This window comes from Cyprinodon tularosa, unplaced genomic scaffold (genome assembly GCF_016077235.1).
Source record: "Cyprinodon tularosa strain WSP-4 unplaced genomic scaffold, ASM1607723v1 ctg30, whole genome shotgun sequence".
In the NCBI taxonomy this organism is placed as follows: domain Eukaryota; kingdom Metazoa; phylum Chordata; class Actinopteri; order Cyprinodontiformes; family Cyprinodontidae; genus Cyprinodon; species Cyprinodon tularosa.
The window spans coordinates 2834496-2855980 of NW_024039008.1; the positions used below are offsets into that span (position 1 = coordinate 2834496).

At 36.8% G+C, this 21485-nt stretch overlaps 1 protein-coding gene across 2 annotated transcripts in view; it reads left to right on the forward strand.

The window, feature by feature from the left end:
- Positions 1–19691, forward strand: part of slc5a5 (solute carrier family 5 member 5) — a 37247-nt gene extending 17556 nt beyond the window's left edge. The window contains exons 2-18 of one of the 2 annotated variants that reach the window (XM_038291577.1): positions 6060–6099; positions 6195–6602; positions 6963–7028; positions 7172–7223; positions 7417–7484; positions 8045–8199; positions 9016–9156; positions 10100–10229; positions 10562–10650; positions 11162–11274; positions 11720–11790; positions 12162–12248; positions 15030–15232; positions 15524–15621; positions 18547–18632; positions 18737–18829; positions 18969–19691. In XM_038291577.1, coding sequence (XP_038147505.1) covers positions 6237–6602; positions 6963–7028; positions 7172–7223; positions 7417–7484; positions 8045–8199; positions 9016–9156; positions 10100–10229; positions 10562–10650; positions 11162–11274; positions 11720–11790; positions 12162–12248; positions 15030–15232; positions 15524–15621; positions 18547–18632; positions 18737–18829; positions 18969–19037 — 1887 coding nt within the window. In that variant the 5' untranslated portion in view covers positions 6060–6099; positions 6195–6236 and the 3' untranslated portion in view covers positions 19038–19691. Of the gene's footprint in view, positions 1–1924; positions 2046–6059; positions 6100–6194; positions 6603–6962; positions 7029–7171; positions 7224–7416; positions 7485–8044; positions 8200–9015; positions 9157–10099; positions 10230–10561; positions 10651–11161; positions 11275–11719; positions 11791–12161; positions 12249–15029; positions 15233–15523; positions 15622–18546; positions 18633–18736; positions 18830–18968 lie in introns of those variants that run through there. The other variant, XM_038291576.1, reaches the window with a different exon arrangement.
- The last annotated feature ends 1794 nt before the right edge of the window (positions 19692–21485 follow it).

Sequence of the window (21485 nt, forward strand, 5' to 3'; positions counted from 1 at the left end):
GTTAATGAAGCTGAAATAAAATTGCCAGTTGAAGCAACATTTTATCGTATCACAGTACATTATGAACAGGATGGTAAGATACATAAAAACAGGTCTCAAAAGTTACAATTTTCCTAACGTGTGACTGTGTGTGTGAATGGTTGTCTGTCCTGTTTGTCTCTGTGTTTTCCTGCGATGAACTGGCGACCTGTCCAGGGTGTTCCCCGCCTCTCGTCCGTAGACAGGTAGAGATAGGCCCCCTCGGCGACCCCGCTTGGGATAAAGTATGTCAGAAAATGGATGGATGGATGGATGGATGGATGGAAGAAGCTCCACAAAACCTGGTGGCCTCTGCCACACTATGAAACACTAAGAACTGTAGAAAGTATTAATAGCAGGATTGTCAAAAATAAATGGGAAAATGCACATATGCTAGTTTTCAACATGTTAGATTATTCAGCTGGTACAAAAGATGATATCATAGGATAATTACTTGTACCAGAGGTGAACATAGGTATATGAAATGCCTGCACTTATATAGCACTTTTTCAAGTCAGAGGTCTTGACCAAAGCGCTTTACATTACATTCAGTCATTCACACACACATTCACTGATGGTGGTGAGATACATTATTGCCACAGCTGTCCTGGGGCTTACTGACAGAAGCAAGGCTGCTGTACACTGGCACCACCACTCTGACCAACATCAGTAGGCAATGAAGGTGAAGTGTCTTGCCTAAGCCAGAGCCAGGGCTCGATCCACCAACCCTCCGTTTGCAGGGCAAATTCCTGCACCTGACGCCACTGTCACCCATAAGAGACCAATATGTTCCCACTATTGTCAGTTTTCACACAAACAACTAAGAAAATCCAAAGGACAACTGTCAAACAAGGTGGAAACAAATCATTCATTAGACTCTGAACCTGTAAAGTAGAAATCCCTTAACTACGAGCAGACAGTGGAACTTACCTCCACAGTCCTTCGCAGAGTGGACCAAATTTGGGGCAATGTCATGTTCTCTGAAGGTGTAAGGACCAAGTGGCTATTAAACTGATGTATTTTAATTTCTTATCATCTGATTAACTCCTTCCCAACCATGCAAAGATAACAGAATTAAACACAGTTCTTAAACTGGCAGAGCAAGCACTGAAAAAAATATTTAGATTAGATTTTTTGAATAACTGTCAGTAAACCAGTATTAGTTTATCTCTGCAAAAATAGTAATTTTTGAATAACACCAGCATCTTATTTTCCTTTATCTATTGTTAGATATATGTTGTTTTAGAATAAAACTGATATTTTCCAGTAGTTAATGCAGTTTTAAGGTAAAATGAAAATGATTTGTCCGGTTAGTGATGTGCATCACCTTTGAGGATGGGGAGTTAACCATCACTGTTGTAAACATACTGTATGAATGGGTTAAATAGGTTTTATATTTGACAGAAGATAAGAATTTACCTTTGCTCATTGACTTAGAGAAATATCTGACAAAACGATTTCCCCAGTATCTGTGCATTTTCCTGAACAAATTATGTCAACTTAAAAGTTTAAATGATATTGCAGTTTTGTAAAATGTTGCTTCAACAAAATGCTGCTTGTAAAAACTATTGTGTCTAACTGCACAGTAGGTGAGTTTGCATATTATTGACAAGATTTATCACATATGTTAGGTCAATCAATAACTCGTTGAGTAGGCATACACGGTATGCATATCATTTTTATCTCCCCAACTTTACAATTGCTGAAAGGTAATGAAGTTTATAGACTTTTTTTAACCTAATTTATTTGGAATATTAATATTTTAATGATGCATCCTCTTTCACTCTCTTGACTTGCATACCAGCTTACCTCTTTCTTTGTGGCTGCACACTGTAAACCTTCAAACCTTAAATGAAGCCCTCTTCTAGGTGCCTTTCTTTAAGAGAAATCTCATGATGTGCTGAGGCATTACTAACACACAAATGTGAGTGTGTCAAAGAAGGTGTATAAATGTTTTGCAGCTGCTGAGCAGTGAAGTTGGCCGTCAGCACATTCTTACTTCACACACTGGACTGAGCTGTCATAGGGTGAGTCTTTAGAAGTATTTTATTGCATCTTTCATAAAGTAAAGGTAATCTTTTTTTAGAAGCAGTTACCACTTAGCAACCTAGTTTACTGTCTTTACAGCTAAGGTGTAAATAAAACAATGTCAGTCTTGGTTATAAAAAATTTAAAAACCTTTCACAATGCTTGGGAAAAAAGGTTTTATGCAATGTTTTTAAATTCTTGTGCCACAGGCTTATTCATATATATATATATTGCTAGAAACAGTAAAAAATAAAACATAAAATAAAAAACTCAAATTAGGTAGGAAAAATAAAGTCAAAGGAGTAACTTTGCATAATTTCATGTTTATAAACGTACATTAAACAGGTTTAATAGTTCTGAAGATTTTGATAAGTCATTTGTTTTGGAGCAGGTGCACATTTGTCAGAAGTTGCATAAAAAATATAAAAGTACATTTTATGCTGTCAAACATAAACATTTTCTCCCTCTTTTTTTACTCTCACTTTTTTGACATTTTAATATCATCTGAAGAGTATTTTTTGTACTATTTATGCCTTAATTAACAAGCAGCTCTTATCTTTCTTTGCAGAATATATATATATTATAAAAAAAAACGATGTTGTTTTAATTGTTCAGTTGTGATAAACTCCCTAAATCTGACAAGAAACAGATAGTTTTGCTTATCTCAGTTTTTTTTCTCATTAACAAATACTGGATGCCTTCTTCTAAACTCAGCCATTGAGTGAATAGCAGTAGTTTTCAATATTTTTTTTTCTTTGTTGTTTTTAATAAACTAAATCTAAAAAATACACTACTACTACTATATTTATCATCATCTATGGCTAAAACCTTTACATATAACAGATTTCCACCTGTTATATGAAGTTTTGGATGTTGTTAGAAAAATTAAAGTTAAATCAAATTTGCTGTGATGTTAAAACCCCTATGGGGTCATTTGGTGATTCAAAACGCATGTAAGATAGATGAAGTCCAGGCATTATTTTATTGTAACGTGTAAACATGTTCATAGTGAGATATTTCTCATTCACCATGTCGGTCACTGGTATAATCAAATCAAAATTGTATTCACAATGCACCTTACATAACACTAGACACCAAAGAGCTGAATGGCAGAATAAAAATATGAGATAAAATTCCAATCATGAAAGTAAAGCACAACACAATATTCTTCTTCTTGGGCTGGACTCCTCCTCCAGCTTCTCTGGGGAGGCTGTTTAAGGAATGCATCCAGCCATAAGATAAGAGCGATAAAAACTAAAATCAAATTACACAATGCAAAATATGCTAAAATTGATTTATTAATCTTGCTCTCAGTATTTAAACTCAGTGTTACAAGATGTGTTTTTTTTTTCAAAGAGATATGAATTCATTAAGAGTTTTAAAAGACCTTACAGAAAGAGGAACCTGTTCCAGTGTTTGGGGGGTTGAAGCGTGGTTTCCTTTTACCACGAATCAGTTCCTAGAAATTACTGACAGCATCTTCAGATCTCTGAAATCTACTTGGACAATAACTTTTTGCTCAGAAATATAAGGAGTTTGACCATTTAAAGATTTAAAAACCAAGAGAAATATGTCAAAAACTATTTTAAGATAAGAATTTAGCCAGTGAAGAGAATGTTAAATTTGAACAATGTGCTAACATTGTCTTGTTTCTATTAATAAGTGGGCATCTGAATTATGAACCAGTTGGAGACAGGAGAGACTGGTCAATACCACTAAAAAGGGAGATACAGTAGTCCAGTCTAGAAAAGAATGACCCTTTCAGGGCCTCACAGAGAAGATAAAGCTTGATTTTTCTAATTAACTTCAGATAATGATAAATCAAACAGTCTACTGTCCTGACTGCCCTTTAAAGTTAATTTGCAGAACGACCCAAAGAAAAGAACAGTTTGACATACCAAGAATTAAACAGTGCTGCTGGAAGTTTTCCCCAACAAACTTACCTCAATTTCATCCGATCAATAAGTGTTTTAGCATCTTTTTACCATTGTTGCAGAATTTCATTGCGTTTGGCTCTACCAGAGTTTAATGGGGAATCAATCTGTTTAGCAAAATAAACACACATTTTATTCCCAGTGCCAGCAAAAAGATGGAAAATAAAATGGGACCTGAAAAGGAGCATTGAGGTACCCTGCCTCAGTGGGACATAAACCATTTCAGTGCTGTGTACTTAACACCGACACACTGCTCCAGTTAACATAGTAAAACCTCATGATTTACTCTGTAAATGTAATGTAAATCCCTTCATTGTACTGCAATGGGAAAGTTCACTCTCTGCATTTAACCCATCCACTTGGGAACTAGTGGGCTGCCACTGTGCGGCGCATGGGGAGCAGTGTGGGGTTAAGGGTTTTGCTCAGGAACAGAGTGGAGGCTGTGGTGATCAAACCGGGTACTTGCAACCTTCTCAGAGCACAATTGCAGTGGCAGCAGTGAGATCAATAAGAAGAAAAGAAAATGCATTAAATAAAATATAACACACTGTTAGAGTGATAATTATAAAATTATTGTGTGGACATATGAAACATTGAAAGAAAGAAGATGCTACATTTCTATCCTGTTATTCAATAAGAAGGGTCATAAACTTTTATGACCTGCATCCAGTAGGTCATGAGGCAGAGTCACACGGTTGTGTGACTTCCATCCAGTAAGATGGTCATTTCACACTATCTTATGAGCTGCATCCTGCCAGATAATCATTACTGAGTTCCCTGTTTAAGACCCGCCCTATTATGTTGTAAACTGTTAATACAAGGCTTTACTGTGAAGGGATCTAGGAGAAAAGGTGCTGTTTCTGAGCCAGTAGCTTCTCTCCCCTACTGCAGAGGTTGACAACATCCCTGTCTGTGTCTGATCATTTTGTCCTCTTAATCTTTTAAACTCACATTTCTCTGGATTAAAACCCAACACACACATCAGAAGAACCAGAGTTATAGGTTAAAAGCAAATCGTTGTACACCCTTAGAGGAAAGAACATTATGGTCCAAGTTGTTCTTTTTAAGAAGACATCTTTTAACAGTTTAAAAGCAGCTAACCTAAGATGAGAGGTATTAACAAAAAGTGACCCATTAACCAACAGGACTAAAAATCTTTCAGGGTCACCTGCACAGGATGAAGGTCTCAGATGCAAAACTATTCCAGAATCTGAGAAATAGTCAGAAGGTCAAAACATCTGAGAAAAAGCTGGAGAAGCAAGCAGAATGACTAGATTGGTATTGTAAAAAAAAAAGCCTTAAAGACTTTTATAAATATATATTTTTTAACTCTTTCACACATGGCAAAATTATTTAGTAAAGAAAAACTCTGCAAAATAGTAGCACTGTTCATGTTACCAAAGACCAAAGTAAAGTGGCCAGTTAACCTAACATGCAGACTTTCAGATAGTGAAAGGAAACAGGAGTAACAGGGAGAAGCCATGCATGTACACGGAGACCATACAAAAGGCTCGGGAATTCAAATAGGACTTTATTCTTGAGGGGCAACAGTGCTGGACCCCCGGCTCACACCGACTCCGGTCTTACCGTTGCGGTGCGGTGGGTGCGGCGCCGCAGTGATTCCAAGTCATTAAAAAGACGTAAACCTCTCTCACCGGCTGCTGAGCTGTCCGGCTGCGGTTACCGAGACACTCCGGCGCTGCAGAAAATTCAGCAAGAAAGCTATCCTTGCGGCGTGCCGGAGCCCTCCGCAACAAGCTCTCGCAAATATCCTTATTTGGGCCGTGTTATCGCGTGAAGTTACGTGAACTCAAGTGAACTTCTGTTCTCGCTAGTTAAATCTCCGGACCTGTTGCCGGAGCCGCAGAGCCGCACCGCACCGTAGTCAAAAGGGCGGTGTGAGAGGGGGTGTGCGGGAGTTGCGGTCTCAGTCGGCTCGGTAACCGCACCGGAGCCAGTGTGAGCAAGGGGGGGATCTTTTCCACTTGTATTTTTTATTTATTTTATATTTAAAAGTTCTCATTAAAATATTAATTGTCTGCTGAGATTTTAAGACAAGGTATTTTTTGTGTAATCCAGACGGTGAACGTAGCACCAGCTTACAGTAACTACTCAGAAGGTAGAGGGGACACTTAAGCACAAATAAACAAATCTGCTGTGAACTAAAGCCATTAACTAAATATTTTTTTCTATTTTCATAACTTCCTTTGACAGATCAGCAGATTTGGATCAGGAGAAAGGAATCTAAATTCAGAAATGGAGGAGCATTCTGACAGTAAGCCATCCCATCCTGGGTTTGTATTGGCTGACTACGCCGTCTTTGCTGCCATGTTGTTAGTTTCCATGGGGATTGGTCTTTTCCAAGCCATGAAGAAACAACGAAGAGATGAAACAGCTGATGCCTTCTTCACCGGGGGTCGGAGCATGCCAGCTGTGCCTGTTGGTCTGTCGCTCTGTGCCAGCTTCATGTCAGCAGTCCAAGTTCTAGGGGTTCCCTCAGAGGGGCTTCGCTTTGGCTTCAAATTCCTCTACATGTGCCTCGGACAAAGCATCAGCTCCCTGCTGACAGCTTACCTGTTCATGCCAGTTTTCTTTCGACTGGGCATCACCAGCACCAATCAGGTCACAATGAGTCCTCAGTTTCTGCACATTATTTCATAAAGTGAGCAGGAATGTGTTGTATTATTATGACCAGAGTTAAAAGACATTAAACTAGATAATTAGATAAGAATAATAGCTTCTCTTTTGCTTTTTCTCATGAAAATGAACTGCTTGATAGTTTCTTTTGTGTTTGTAATTTAAACAGCTCTGACACATACCCTACTTTTCAGCTTGATATTAAATTACAGAAAAGAAGAAGGATGTCTCTCCAGCTGATTAAATTCCCCTGTAGCTCTTTGACACAGCTTAATATGCTCAGTGAGGAAAGATGAGGACTTGTTTTACTCTGATGTTCTGACTCCAACCATCTGCCTGCTACAGTATCTAAAGATGAGGTTTGGCAGAGGGATGCAGCTGCTGGGAAGCATCCAGTTTCTTCTTGCAACAGTAGGAGCAACCTTTTTCTTCTCTCTCATATCCCTGCTACATAGTATAGAATATTACATTAAGGGGTTTTATTACTTGTACATGAAAGAGTACAGATTTAATTTTGTATAAAGATGTACTTGTAATTTATTTCTCTTTCTTAGCTGCTTTACACTGGGATTGTCATCTATGCACCAGCTTTGATCTTAAATCAAGGTACAAAAGTGAAATTTGCTTTGTGTGAAAAAAAAGGATATTTTCAATCATTTAAGAGCAAATCTCTAATATTTCCAGATCTTATATGGTTTCTGCTGGATCTCAGTATTAATTTTGAAATAATGAATTAATCAAAAATATTAGTTGTCTGAAAAAAGGAAATTTTTAAACTGATTATGAAATCCATTTGCAGCCACTGGACTCAGTATCTGGGTGTCTCTCTTTTCCACGGGGATCATTTGCACCATGTACACAACACTGGTAAGAAAAATAAGATATTCTCTGAGGGTATGAATACTTATTTAAACAGGTTTATTCCATCTTTTTTTTATGTTTTCATGATTTTTTATCCAAGAAATTTGTTTAGGGGTTTCTTGCATTGCAGAATATATGTCACATTAAATGTGGAAAAGTTGTGCATAAAAACCATTACATTGATTGTGGTTAATGAAGAGAATTAAAAGTCTCGGGCTGCTCAGTGACGCAGTGAGTAGCACTGCTGCCTTGCAGCAAGAAGGTTCTGGGTTTGATTCCTGGCCTGGGGTCTTTCTGCATGGAGTTAGCATGTTCTCCCTGAGCATGCTCCCACAGTCCAAAAACATGACTGTAAGGTTAATTGGCTTCTCTAAATTCTCCTTTGGTGTGAGTGTGTGCAGATGGTTGTTTGTCTCTGTGTTCCCCTGTCATGGACTGGTGTACCCCACCTCTCAGCTGGAGATAGGCACCAGCACCCCTCGTGACCCCACTTGGATTAGTCTCTGTATATGTTTAACTTTACTTTGTCAGTATGAAGCTCTTTCTTTTTCCTCTAATGTTTGCAGGGCGGCATGAGGGCTGTGATCTGGACTGATGTTTTCCAGATTGTTGTCATGTTGTCTGGCTTTGTGGCGATTTTCATCAATGGCACAATTCTGGTTGGTGGCCCAGCACAAGTACTGGAGATTGCCAGCAATGGATCCCGAATTAACTTCAATGAGTAAACACTTTTCTGAATTATTGTTTGGGTCCCCACCCAGATCCAACCTGGCTTTAAAAATGTTTCAAAGTAATGATACGATACCACCGATCAAAAAGATCAAACCACTGTTTTTTTCCACATTCCATGATACAAAGCATTCTATGTTTTGGAATTAATAAATGAAAAACAGGCCCACAGAATCACTGACCTTCCACCATGCTTAACAGGCTTAACAATTTTAGACATACTTAAATTGATTAGTTGCTATCCTTTGAAACTATTAAACATCTATCTGGAGCTGGTGCTCTAAAATAAATAAAAAAAACCCACTGACTATTCATTAATTCTCATCTCTCTAAAGAGCATGGCTCTAGTTTAAGTTCTATTTGCAATCTTCAAGCTTTGCATGATATGTTGCATTATAGTCTATCATGGTTGATTTTCAGACTTAGTGACTCCTGGATGCTAGCTAGTCTTTCTATATTCTTAACTAAAGTGGTATGTTTCTGCATTTTTTACTAGGGCCTAAATGTAGATTAAGACACAGTACTAAACTATTGTATATTATATATATGGACTAGGAATATGGCATGAAATTTATATTGAAAAACAAACAAACCATATTTTTAAAAGAAAAAATTGGACTGAAGGATCTTTGCTTTCATATCCCATACAGGGCCCTAATTCTATTAGTCTTTTTGGGTCAAATTATTGAAATTTCACTGTGTTACTGGTTTTTATTCTATGGTTATGTGGTCAAAAAAAAAAATATTGTATGAAATATTAAAACGGTTGTGTTGTAAGTTGTTAGTGGTTCTTGATGTTCCTCCACAGTTTTGAAGTCGACCCACGAAAGCGTTACACCTTCTGGAGCCTCACAGTTGGAGGTTCCTTGGTTTGGTTGTCCATGTACGGAGTAAACCAAGCACAAGTTCAGCGCTACATCTCCTGCCGATCAGAGAGAGATGCCCAGTGGTGAGTGTTTCTATGAATTACCCACATATTGATTCATTCACTGTTGATTTCTGTTAATTCCTCATCATAATGGGCCTGTTGCTTTACGGTTAAAAAACAGGAAAAATGAAATGGTGTTTTGTTTTTTTTTTACGTTAAATTTAAATTCTTACATGGACTGTTGCACGAAAAATACATAGAAATATAGGTATGTTGCGAATGTTGAAGTGGGGGGTTATTGGAGGGGAGGGTAAGAAATAATTGGAATAAATAACCACTTTTGAGACAAATTTTTTTTTGTTAAATAGTCCCTTTTCCACTGAAAGGATTTGTATCATGTGCGAAATAGGAGTCCAGAATAATTCCCAATGCCCAGAATGTTCAGCCTGTGAGAAACTGCATCTACACCTTCAGTCCTGCGGGTTGGAAAAGGGGGTAATGTTAAATTTAGTTAAACAGCAAGAAGTTATGGTTTGTTTTTCTTTTCATTTAAGTTAGATTAATATTATTGCAATATGTAATTCTGTTGTTGACTCATTGTTCAACAGTTGAAAAGAATGGTCTGTGGGTGAGTGTTATAAAATACCTTGCAATCTAGTAAGAAGCTCAGCAAGAACATTTTGGAACCTATCAATTAAGCTGTGAAGCACCATTATTAGTTAATTTATTTAAGAATATAAACAATTAGGCATTCTGTCTGTTTTTTAGTTTGTCATCTTGCCTTTGGGATATTTTTATGTTTGTTTACTCCTCCCACAATAGACCAATTGCACCTTTACTGACGTTTCTTATCCCTTCTAAGAACGACAGCCCATTTTATTTGCCTTGTGTTTAAATACATCTATAATAAAGGATTAAAACGCATAATGATTTTGTTATTCAACCACAGTATTTATCAATGATCAGTACAGAATGGGAGCAAATGGTGTTGACTGGAATTAAGAATGCTGTTTTTATTTTTCAGGGCTCTGTTTGTGAATCAGGTTGGTTTGTGCCTAATTGTGAGCAGTGCAGCAACCTGTGGCATCGTCATGTTTGCTTATTACAACTTTTGTGACCCACTGAAATCTGGGAGGATCTCTGCACCTGATTTGGTATGATGATGGCTCTAAGTAATTATATAGTTTGTCTAACACTAACTCAAAAAAGTAGTGTTTCAGTTGGTTTACAAACTTCCAATTTCTAATGCCAGAACAGGATGAGGCTGTGAACCTCAAGTCATCTGATCTCAACCAATAAAAGCAGAATTAGCTCTAATGCTAGTTGTAGCTCTACTGTACTGTCAGTTTCTAGGCAAAGGTTAATCATGGATACTCCTTCTCTCTACTCTAGACATCATTTTAGGCAAACTTGGTTTGCTGTGTGCTATACTAAGTGCTACTGTCAAAAGTGACACACTGTCACTCTTTGTTCTCATTTGAAAAAGTACATGCCATTCTTCGTGGTGGACACATTTACAAAGCATCCAGGCTTCCCAGGGCTTTTCCTGGCCTGTGCATACAGCGGGACTCTCAGGTATTTACAATCAGTTTATCTCTCAGTGTTAAAGCCTGACTCCAACATTCCTTTAGCCACCAAGGTGAATTATTTGCACTTTGAGTGTTATAGAGATTTAACTAAAACAGAATCATCTATTCAAGTAAAATGACATGAAAACATTTTTAGCCAGACAAAATCATTTTTTTCACTACAGACATAATTTTAAAAATGCTCTGTGATTACTTATCACATATAAAAGGTCTTGCTTCTTTAAAATATTCCTCTCTATATAACAAGGATCTAACCCTAGCCTCTTCATGAAATGTTGTGCAAAATCTAACTGTGTAGAAAAAGTGAAAGCCTTGGTTGTTATTAAACAAAGAAGTCAAATCTCACTCATTGGAAATATTTCTTCTTTTTAGCTGTAAACATTTAGGACTTTTGGCTTTCTTTGTCTGTTTTGGCACATATACAACATAAACATAAATTATAGCTTATAGAGTATCCAGCAGCAGAATGACTGGTGACCTGTTGTCATGTTTAACAGCACAGCCTCCACGAGTATCAACGCCATGGCAGCAGTGACGATGGAGGATCTGCTGAGACCTCATCTGGTCCACATGACCCAGAAGAAGCTGATCCTTGTTTCCAAAGCACTGTGTAAGTTGAGTCTCACAGAGCAGGTCAAAGAGTTAGGTTAATCTTCGAAACATTTGTGCAAACACTGGTAGAAAATCTTAAACGCTTACAAGCTGATAAACTCAAATTTGCTGGAAGTCAAATTCATTTGTATAGAGTTAGCCTCAAGCAAATGTAATCATAAAGCTCTTTATACAGAGATTAAGGCAAATTCATACCCAAGCTGTCGTACCAATTACCTATTCCTTAGCCATACCTAATTAACAAACCTAATAAATAATTCTTCCTAGTTCCTGTTTTAGAATGGATCAGAGTTCTGCTAAACGGTTGTGAAAACAAAGAAGTTTAAAAAGAAATCTAAATATTATGCTTCTTCTGCTCTAAAACTAAAGATGCAAACTGCTTTCCTGCAGAGTACAGATACGGTCTGTGTAGTATGATAAATATTTGTCTGTTTTATTTAAAGCCTTCCTGTATGGAGCTGGATGTATCACAGTAGCAGCTCTTTCCTCCTTCCTGGACTGGGGAGTTCTCCAGGTAGTTCATGTAGAAATGTTTAATGACTAATGACAGCAGGTAGGAGGTGTATACCTTCTCTTTGTGTATGCTTACTCTAACTAAAGGTCCTCCTACTTATTTTCTTAAAAAATGCATATTAGGATTTTTTTTTATTATTATTGCATTCATAAGCCCATTGATCCTTAGAAATAAGCACCTTCAGAATCATTTATAATAAATGAATGAATTAATAAAACTGTTGTGAGTGGGATGTTTTCATCAGGCATAACAGGTTGTTTTTATGCATGGTTTGCAAAAATCAATATTTATAGGTTTCTTTCATCTTAACTCCTGGATTTTAATCTTTTTATTCTTTTGAACTTAGACTGTTGTTTGCCTTCTTTCCTCAGGGCTCATTCACTGTCATGGGAGTGGTCAGTGGTCCAGTTCTGGGCATTTTTATTTTGGGAATGTTTGTCCCAGCAACAAACAGACTGGTGAGTTTGGGGAAATTTAAATCCTAAATTGCAGATCATGACAGTAACTCCTCAAAATAAAACAATTATTAAATACTCAGAAAAGTCAAGTCGCAGAAGGGCAGAAGGGACAACTAAAACTCTGGATCCAGATGGGTCTCTGCAAGAAAAAATAGCTATGAATACATAAATATTATATATGTAATGTTAGAAAAGAAAACGTAGAGCTACATGAAAAGAAAAGGAAATAATTTATCTACTCCAGTGTAGGATGTTTGGGCTAAGTTTGAGGTTCTTGTTGAATTTTTTAGTGATTTTGAGTCAATTACATTTCTCTTACAATGACAAAATTTAAATTCCAGAGTGTTTAAAAAGAAAGCTCTTTCATTGTTCCATTTACAGGTGCTGGTCATAAAATTAGAATATCATGAAAAAGTAGATTGATTTCAGTAATTCCATTTAAAAAGTGAAACTTGTATATTATATTCATACATTACATACAAACTCATATATTTCAGATGTTTATTTTGTTTAATTTTGATGATTACAAATGACAACAAATGAAAATCTCAAATTCATCATATCAGAAAATGAGAATATTGTGAAAAGGTTCAAAATTGATGGCCCCTGGTGCCACACTCTAATCAGCTAATTAACTCAAACCACCTGCAAAAGCCTTTAAATGGTCTTTCAGTCTAGTTCTATAGGCTACACAATCATGGGGAAGACTGCTGACTTGACAGTTGTCCAAAAGACGACCATCGACACCTTGCACAAGGAGGGCAAGACACAAAAGGTCATCGCTAAAGAGGCTGGCTGTTCACAGAGCTCAGTGTCCAAGCACATTAATAGAGAGGTGAAGGGAAGGAAAAGATGTGGTCGAAAAAAGTGTACAAGCAAGAGAGATAACCGCACCCTGGAGAGGATTGTGAAACAAAACCCCTTCAAAAATGTGGGGGAGATTCACAAAGAGTGGACTGCAGCTGGAGTGAGTGCTTCAAGAACCACCACACACAGACGTATGAAAGACATGGGTTTCTGCTGTCGCATTCCTTGTGTCAAGCCACTCTTGAACCACAGACAGCGTCAGAAGCGTCTTGCCTGGGCAAAAGAGAAACAGGACTGGACTGCTGGTGAGTGGTCCAAAGTCATGTTCTCTGATGAAAGTAAATTTTGCATTTCCTTTGGAAATCAAGGTCCCAGAGTCTGGAGGAAAAGAAGAGAGGCACTTCATCCACGTTGCTTGAAGTCCAGTGTAAAGTTTCCACAGTCAGTGATGGTTTGGGGTGCCATGTCATCTGCTGGTGTTGGTCTATTGTGTTTTCTGAGGTCCAGGGTCAACGCAGCCACATACCAGGAAGTTTTAGAGCACTTCATGCTTCCTGCAGCTGACCAACTTTTTGGAGATGCAGATTTCATTTTCCAACAGGACTTGGCACCTGCACACAGTGCCAAAGCTACCAGTACCTGGTTGAAGGACCATGGTATCCCTGTTCTTAATTGGCCAGCAAACTCTCCTGACCTTAACCCCATAGAAAATCTATGGGGTATTGTGAAGAAGAAGATGCAATACACCAGACCCAACAATTCAGAAGAGCTAAAAGCCACTATTAGAGCAACCTGGGCTATCATAACACCTGAGCAGTGCCACAGACTGATCGACTCCATGCCACGCCGCATTGCTGCAGTAATACAGGCCAAAGGAGGCCCAACTAAATACTGAGTGCTGTACATGCTCATACTTTTCATGTTCATACTTTTCAGTTGGCCAACATTTCTATAAATCCTTTGTTTTTATTGGTCTTCAGTAATATTCTAATTTTCTGATATGATGAATTTGAGATTTTCATTTGTTGTCATTTGTAATCATCAAAATTAAACAAAATAAACATCTGAAATATATGAGTTTGTATGTAATGTATGAATATAATATACAAGTTTCACTTTTTAAATGGAATTACTGAAATCAATCTATTTTTTCATGATATTCTAATTTTATGACCAGCACCTGTACAATATCCCTACGTTGACAAGTTGGGCTTGTTATCCATTAACCCAACACATCTTTGATATGTGAAGTTTCACTTTTATGATGCACAGTCACAATAAAGGTCATGGTTTTCACACATACCCGCATGTATAATGGTCTCAGTAGCCGTAAACGGCTACATTAACGAGCCGTTGGTCTGACTCATGCATCACTTCCTGTTTCCATTTCTTAGATCTTTGTATCTATTAAAGAAGCTTTATCTTTTATGATATCCTATGCAACCATATTCTTATGAGGATTTTCATTTTCACCATTTAAGTCTACAAACCAGACTGGATTTGATTGCATTTCACACACTGCAAAAACAATCTAAAAAGAAGTAAAAAAATTCTTATATTAAGTATTTTTACCCTTAATTTGAGCAGGTAAATGCGATACTTTGCCAATGGAATGAGTGTTTCTAGTCTTAAAATAAATAAAGACAAATTAGATGATATGCACTTGAAAACAGACAATGCAAATGTGTTTTCTTATTTTAAATCTAAAATGTCTTGTTCCATTGGCAAAAAGTCTCTTTTACCACCTCAATCCAAGAACAAATGCACTTATTTTAAGAAAAAATAACTTATTTAGATTTGGATTTTTTTCAAGTGTATTTCTAGTTTTTTCACTTGCCATCGAAGAATCATACTAGATCAGGACATTAGTGAAATTAGGCGGTCCAGAAAAGCAATCTGGACATGCTGAACAATGCCAGTGGAGTTCAGAAAGGTTGCAACAAAACTGTTGAAGTTATTTATCATTTATTTCAGGGGGCGTATGCAGGGATATTGGTGGGTTTCTGTGTCTCTCTGTGGCTCGCTGTGGGTTCCACTCTTTACCCGCCCAGTGAGGAGACAATGGGTGTCCTGCCCAGCTCCACGCAGGGCTGCAGCCCTGCTAATGGAACACTGAGCAGCAGATCTAACCCAGACGAGCTATCCATCCTGACCCCACTTCATCCTGATGACCAAGGGTTAGCAACTTCACTTTTTCACATGTTGATAGTAAAGAAGACTAACTTAAAATTTCTTCCTTCAGAGGAATCTTCTTTTGACACAAATATGAATGATTAATCTTTTATTTAATTACTTACAGTAGCATTTCACATATGTGAACAGGTACTGTAAGTAATTAAATAAAAGATTAATCACTCATATATATTAAGTCTGCTTTATACTGCATCTAGAGATAATAAATGAAGAATATGAAATATCTTTAAAATTGTAATTAATTTTTGCCATGTGCTTTGTTTGCCTAAAAACAGCGGCATCCTTAACTTCTACTCCATGTCTTACCTCTATTTTGGAGCCATGGCCACCAGTTCAGTGATACTGGTTGGGCTGATAGTGAGCTATGCGACAGGTAAGAAGATGATGTCAGATTTAACACAATGATCATAGATACATGCTGTGAAAAGGGCAGTCACTCCTACACTTTGAAAAAAATCTTTTTGTTATAGATTTGTTTGCAAAAGTATTCAGAAACCTTTAAACTACCTTCTTTTTTCTTTTCTTTATTTATTTTTACAATCATAAATCCTGGGAATCTTGCAGGGATTCTTTCAGATAATCAACAATCTATCACAGAATAGATCGGGGTTAAATGAAAGTAAGAGGATTCATGGTTTTAAATAGTTTTTTCATTATTTTTAACAATCAAAATCAGGAAATGTTAACCACCCCATGTAGTCCAGACTTTCAAAAAGGCCTCCAGGATTTGTAAGAGAACATTAGTAGACAAGGAACATAGTGTGCATGTGAAGCACAGTTTAAAGTTTGAATCAGGTTCTAATCGTAAAAGATTAATATAAAAAGATTAAAAAAAATTTGTGTGTCTTTGGATAGAGATTCAAAATCTATTCGTTTAGAGTGATCTTTGACTTATTTAAAAATGATTATCGGTAGTTAAGTTTTCAGTCTAACGTCTTCCACTCTCTTATTCATTTTTTTCCTTTTTTATTATTTATCTGTCATTCCATTTTTTATATAATTCTCTTCTTTTAATGTGTCATTTTATTCTCTTTAACTATTTGTGTTGCCTCTATGCCACTGCAATATCCTTTCTATATGTTTTCTTTTTTATTTTCTCATATGCAGCCCTTTTAATTGTCTTGCCACTGAAATGTTTATATGAATAAACTTGATTTGCATCAAGGCAAAACAAGTTAAATAAAAAATAATAACATAAGACATTTTAAAAATCCTAGCAGTGTAGTTAAAAGTAAACTTTGCTTAGGCTACTCAGAGACCCCTGTGTTAATCGCACACTGGAGATGAACTGCATAAAACCCTTGCATTTAGACTATAACATGGTCAAACTTTGTATTTGAAATAAAAACTAAATTGAATTTTTGTCATGTCATTCTCCATATTTAAAGTCAGGCTGTCAGGTTAGCAGTAATATGTATGTGTCCTATTTTGACATTTGAACCAACAGTTATGAAAGCAGATATACCTCAGTCAGTTCACTTCAGGTTTATTTATATTGCACACAGTTACCAAAGAGCTGCATGGTTAAAATAAAATCTGAATATATAGAACATATACAGAAACACATAGGCACACAAACAGAGTTTATGTGTAGTCAGCTAAGGTGAATCTTTCTCAGATGCCTTCTGGACGCCTCCCTCTGGAGGTGTTCCAGGCATGTCCCGCCATGATGAAGGCATGACATGACGGAGGGAGGGAGGGCCAAAGGTGCAGTCCAGGACATGAGGGAGGGAGGGAGGGAGGGAGGGAGGGAGGGAGGGAGGGAGGGAGGGAGGGAGGGAGGGAGGGAGGGAGGGAGGGAGGGAGGGAGGGAGGGAGGGAGGGAGGGAGGGAGGGCCAAAGGTGCAGTTGAGAACATGAGGGAGGGACTATCCCAGAATGCCTCAGGCTTTCCCCTAGAAGAGTTGAAGGAGGTGTCTGGGAGTCTGATAAGACTGCTGCCCTCCTGGGTCCTGGATACGCGGAAGATACAATAGAATAGAATAGAATAGAATAGAATAGAATAGAATAGAATAGAATAGAATAGAATAGAATAGAATAGAATAGAATAGAAGATTGCTTTATTGTCCCACAATGGGGAAATTCTGGTGTTTACAGCAGCAAAAAGATTATAGAAAAAAATGGTCACACAAATGTGGACCTTATAAAATGTATAAGAATAATACAAAAGTGAAGAGTTAAAAGATAAACACTGTAAAGTGGTAAAGTGGTAACAATAAAATACCAAGGGCTGGATTTATCAAGATCCAAAAAAACTGGTGTTTTGTATTGGCCTGTAGAAAAATGCACATACCAAATGGCTCACAAGAAGTGACTGTGGATGAGATTACAGCACGTACGCATGCCCGCAGCATTGGCATGTTGCTCCAGATGCAAAAAAGTGCAATGTTGCAAGGAGTTTTGTGATATCTGGTATTGCGTGGGTCCTCCTTGTGGCTGGCTCCAAATCCATTCAGAGTTCCCCCAACAGCTCCAAAATGGCAATGCTGGATAAACGATATGTTTTGATGATAGTTTCCACGTTCATTCCAAAAATATTCACACGGAGTGAAAAAATTCGTTCTCTGCGTCTCCTTGCTTCATTTCGATGTCTCCTTCTTGCGACAATAACCGCTGCCATGTGTGCGCAATTACGCATACAGACCATTTGCACCTTCTTTTGAAACGTGTTAAATATAGAGTCAGATACCGTTAGCAACATTGGTTTCAGGTTTAATAAATCACTTTGCGAGTGCTAAATTAATATATTTACATTTTCTCCTTCCACAAGACGCACTTTTGCGTGTAAACGCCCCATATTGCATATTCATTGCAGAAAAAGTACTAAATGGATAAGAGGCGCTATTTAGCACGTTTTAAAGACCAAATCCTTTTAGCACGCTGTTGATAGATCAGTTTGTACATTTTTTAGCGTGCGCAGTGAAATAGCTCACATTTTTATACACGCAAACCTTTGATAGATCCGGCCCAAAGAACCATATAAAATGCTACTAGAGACGTTCTACTTTAAACTTGCAGTATTTGCGATAAAAGATGGGCTGAACACAAATGCACACCATGCCTAAAAAAAAGGAAAAAATAGTAGCCATGTTTCAATTTGAGAATTGTGCTATTTTGCTACATTTTTTTGTGATCTGGATCACTTAGGATCCTTCAAAGGGTGTGAATACTTAAGCAAGGAGATGGAGCTCATTTCAAATCAAACGACAAAGTAAAGGGCCTTTGGTTCCTGAATCACCTTTTTTTTGCAGGTTTTATTCATGCATTAACCAAACTATCATGTTTCTGTTGCACACAGGGCCGACAAAGAGGAATCAAATTAAAGAGGGCTTGTTGTGGTGGGACCTGAAAAAAAAGAAGACTGAGATCTCTTCAGAAAACACAGTATTTGTAACAGAGATTATAATATTAATACATTACCCATAAGATCCCCTCAAGTATTTCCTGTTTGGTAGTATTTATCTGTAATAGTATCTGTTTCTCTTAAGACCAATTTGATATCCAGGATGTTACCCTGCTACAGCCACAATGCATGCTGGGATACGCAGCATATACCTGCAAGTCACAGAAGAAACAACCAGGTAAGGAAACCGTTTGTATAAAATAATGCTCTAGGTTTGTTGGAATTGTTTGTCAAATAATAAATATTTTTAAATGTTGGATGAGAATAACACAAGAAGTATTTTAAAAGTTTCTTTTTCATCCTATTTTTTTTTTCAGGAGGATAAATTACCAAATAACCCACAGCTGCTTCCTTTGACGAACCTGCCCAGAGACGGCGTGTTGTAAATGAAAAGGAGGGGGAGTGACTGTTAGAATGACATTAACCATCAGATTACTCCTAACGATTCCTATTGGCTCTTAATCAGTAGAAACAGAAAAATTGCTTTAATCTGTTTAGTTTATCTTTTTGAAAAGATTTTTTTAAATATATCTTATCCTTTGACGCTTCAAAATACTGGCACATCCAGAGCTGCGTGTATTTCCTCATTTTCACTTCGAAGAGCCATAAATACAGATAATATTCAGTCCAGTTAGATAAGATGAAACTTTAGTTTTCTTCTGTACTGTTTCTAGAACGATGGAGTGTTTTAGTAGATAAGAGGGATTCAGTCTGTGTGTACATTAGCAGTAATTCAGAGCTAAGTTCCTTATCTTATTATCAGGCCTTTGCTTTTGCTTCTCCTTTTTTATGATTGGGACTAAAGTGAGTCACAGCTTTTTACTCAACGGTTAGTCACTTTATACATGATTGTTGAACATTAAAAATTCCCAATGAGATAAAAAATAACTATTACAAAGTTCACAGCATGAAGGGTTTGACTTCTACAGGTTTATTTTCTGTGACATTAACATAGATTTTATAAAGTGATTGTGTAACTTCTAATGATTTGTGAAGATCCTGTGTGTTTTTTCCATCCTTTATTTTGTCAAATGTTGCTAAAGTAAATCTGATAAATTTTGCTGAGCACACTGCAAAAACGATGTAGAAATTATTTTAAAAAATGTTTAAGTTAAGTGTATTTCTCCTTAATTTAAGTAGGCAAATAAGATGATTTCCCAATGGAATGAGTATTTCTACTATAATGATTAGATGATGTGCATCTGAAATAAGGCCATGCAATTGTTTTTTCCTTATTTTAAATGTAAATTGTCTCGTTCCTTTGACAAAGTGTCTCATTTACCTCCTCAATTCAAGAAAGAATACACTTATTTTATGAAAAAATGAATTAATGAGATTTAAAAAATTTTTGCAGTGCAGTTCACTACATAAAAGTATGGAAACAAATTATCTGTATAATTATTTATGCTACATGGAAAACTGCTGTACTCTGATTATCAAAGCCCTATTCATTTCTTCATGTCAAAAAAACTCTCTATTTTCTTCATTTTCTCCATGTGAGTCTCTTCAGGTTAACTATTCATGTTAACTATTTTTAACAACATTATCTGGAAAATGTTGATTTTAATTTTACTGAGTCCCAAAGTTTTATTTACGCAGTTAATTCAGGAACAGAATAACCACAATGTGGGTTAGCTGAATTAAATGTAAAACTTACTATATCCTTTTTCACACTGCTGACTGAGATCTAGAGCGTTGTTAATCTTAAATCATCTATCCTATTTGTGTTAAGATTATAAGTTAATGTAAATTACTTCAAAAATTATTCTTCTTTCTTGTAAATATTCAATACATTTAGATTATCAATGTCTTCCAGATTCCTTGCATCTTGCATTTCCACAGGAAATGCCTTCAAAAGCATTTAACGTTATATTTAAAAAAAAAAAAAAACTGTCTGTTATTTCTTTGACTTAGACAACTTTTAATATTTATTAATATAACATTGAATCGACTCACCAAGCCATGCTTTGCATTATGCTTTTATTCAAATGCCAGACAATGACTTATTTTGTCATTTTGGGGTTCCTTTGATGTCCTCTCCTTGTTTTATGTATGCTTTGTTTTCAATGTATGCCTTTCCTTTTACTCACTTTTTGCATCGCTGCTTTTATTCTTTTATTGTTTTTTTACAGGTTTTAATTTGGGATGTTTTGGGATGCTGTGTCATGCCTGTCAATTGTCCAGCACCTTGGGCATTCTGTTGATTGTTTTTAAGTGTGCTCTTTAAATAGATATGGATTGAACACATTTCCTCATCGTATTTCAATGAACTGAACTCTCTGCTTACTGTTTATGAGTGAAAACCCGAAATTAGCAAGAGAAATCCAGGTGGAACCCAGTAATCATGGCTCAACAGGTTGAAACTGGATCTCAGAGAGGAAAATAGGAAACCCTATTTATGTTTCAGTGTGTGAAAGCCACATCTATTAGTAGCAGTGATGTTGTAGCGCCACCAAAGGGCCAGCAGGTTTACCTACAGCCTCTTCTTTGGTGCTGTGTTAACTGCTTGGAAAGTTAGTGGCATGGCTGGATGATGTACAGCAGCCAGGTTATCAGGTTAGCTATGCAACAGTGCTATGCTAATGTTAATTCTTTTTTAATAGACTCTGTTTCCTTTTATGATGATTTCTAATGTAATTATAAAGGAATAACCTTTATATTAATTCTAAAGGCTTAATTACAGTGACTTACGGTATTAAACGATTTCAAGTGTTTATTTTTTTTTTTTTTTATCTTACATACTGTTTCTGTTATCAGGGAGGCTATTCCTCCACTAATTGAGGATCAGTAGTACAGTGGATCTCCAACAAATAAACAACACGTGGGACTGGAAG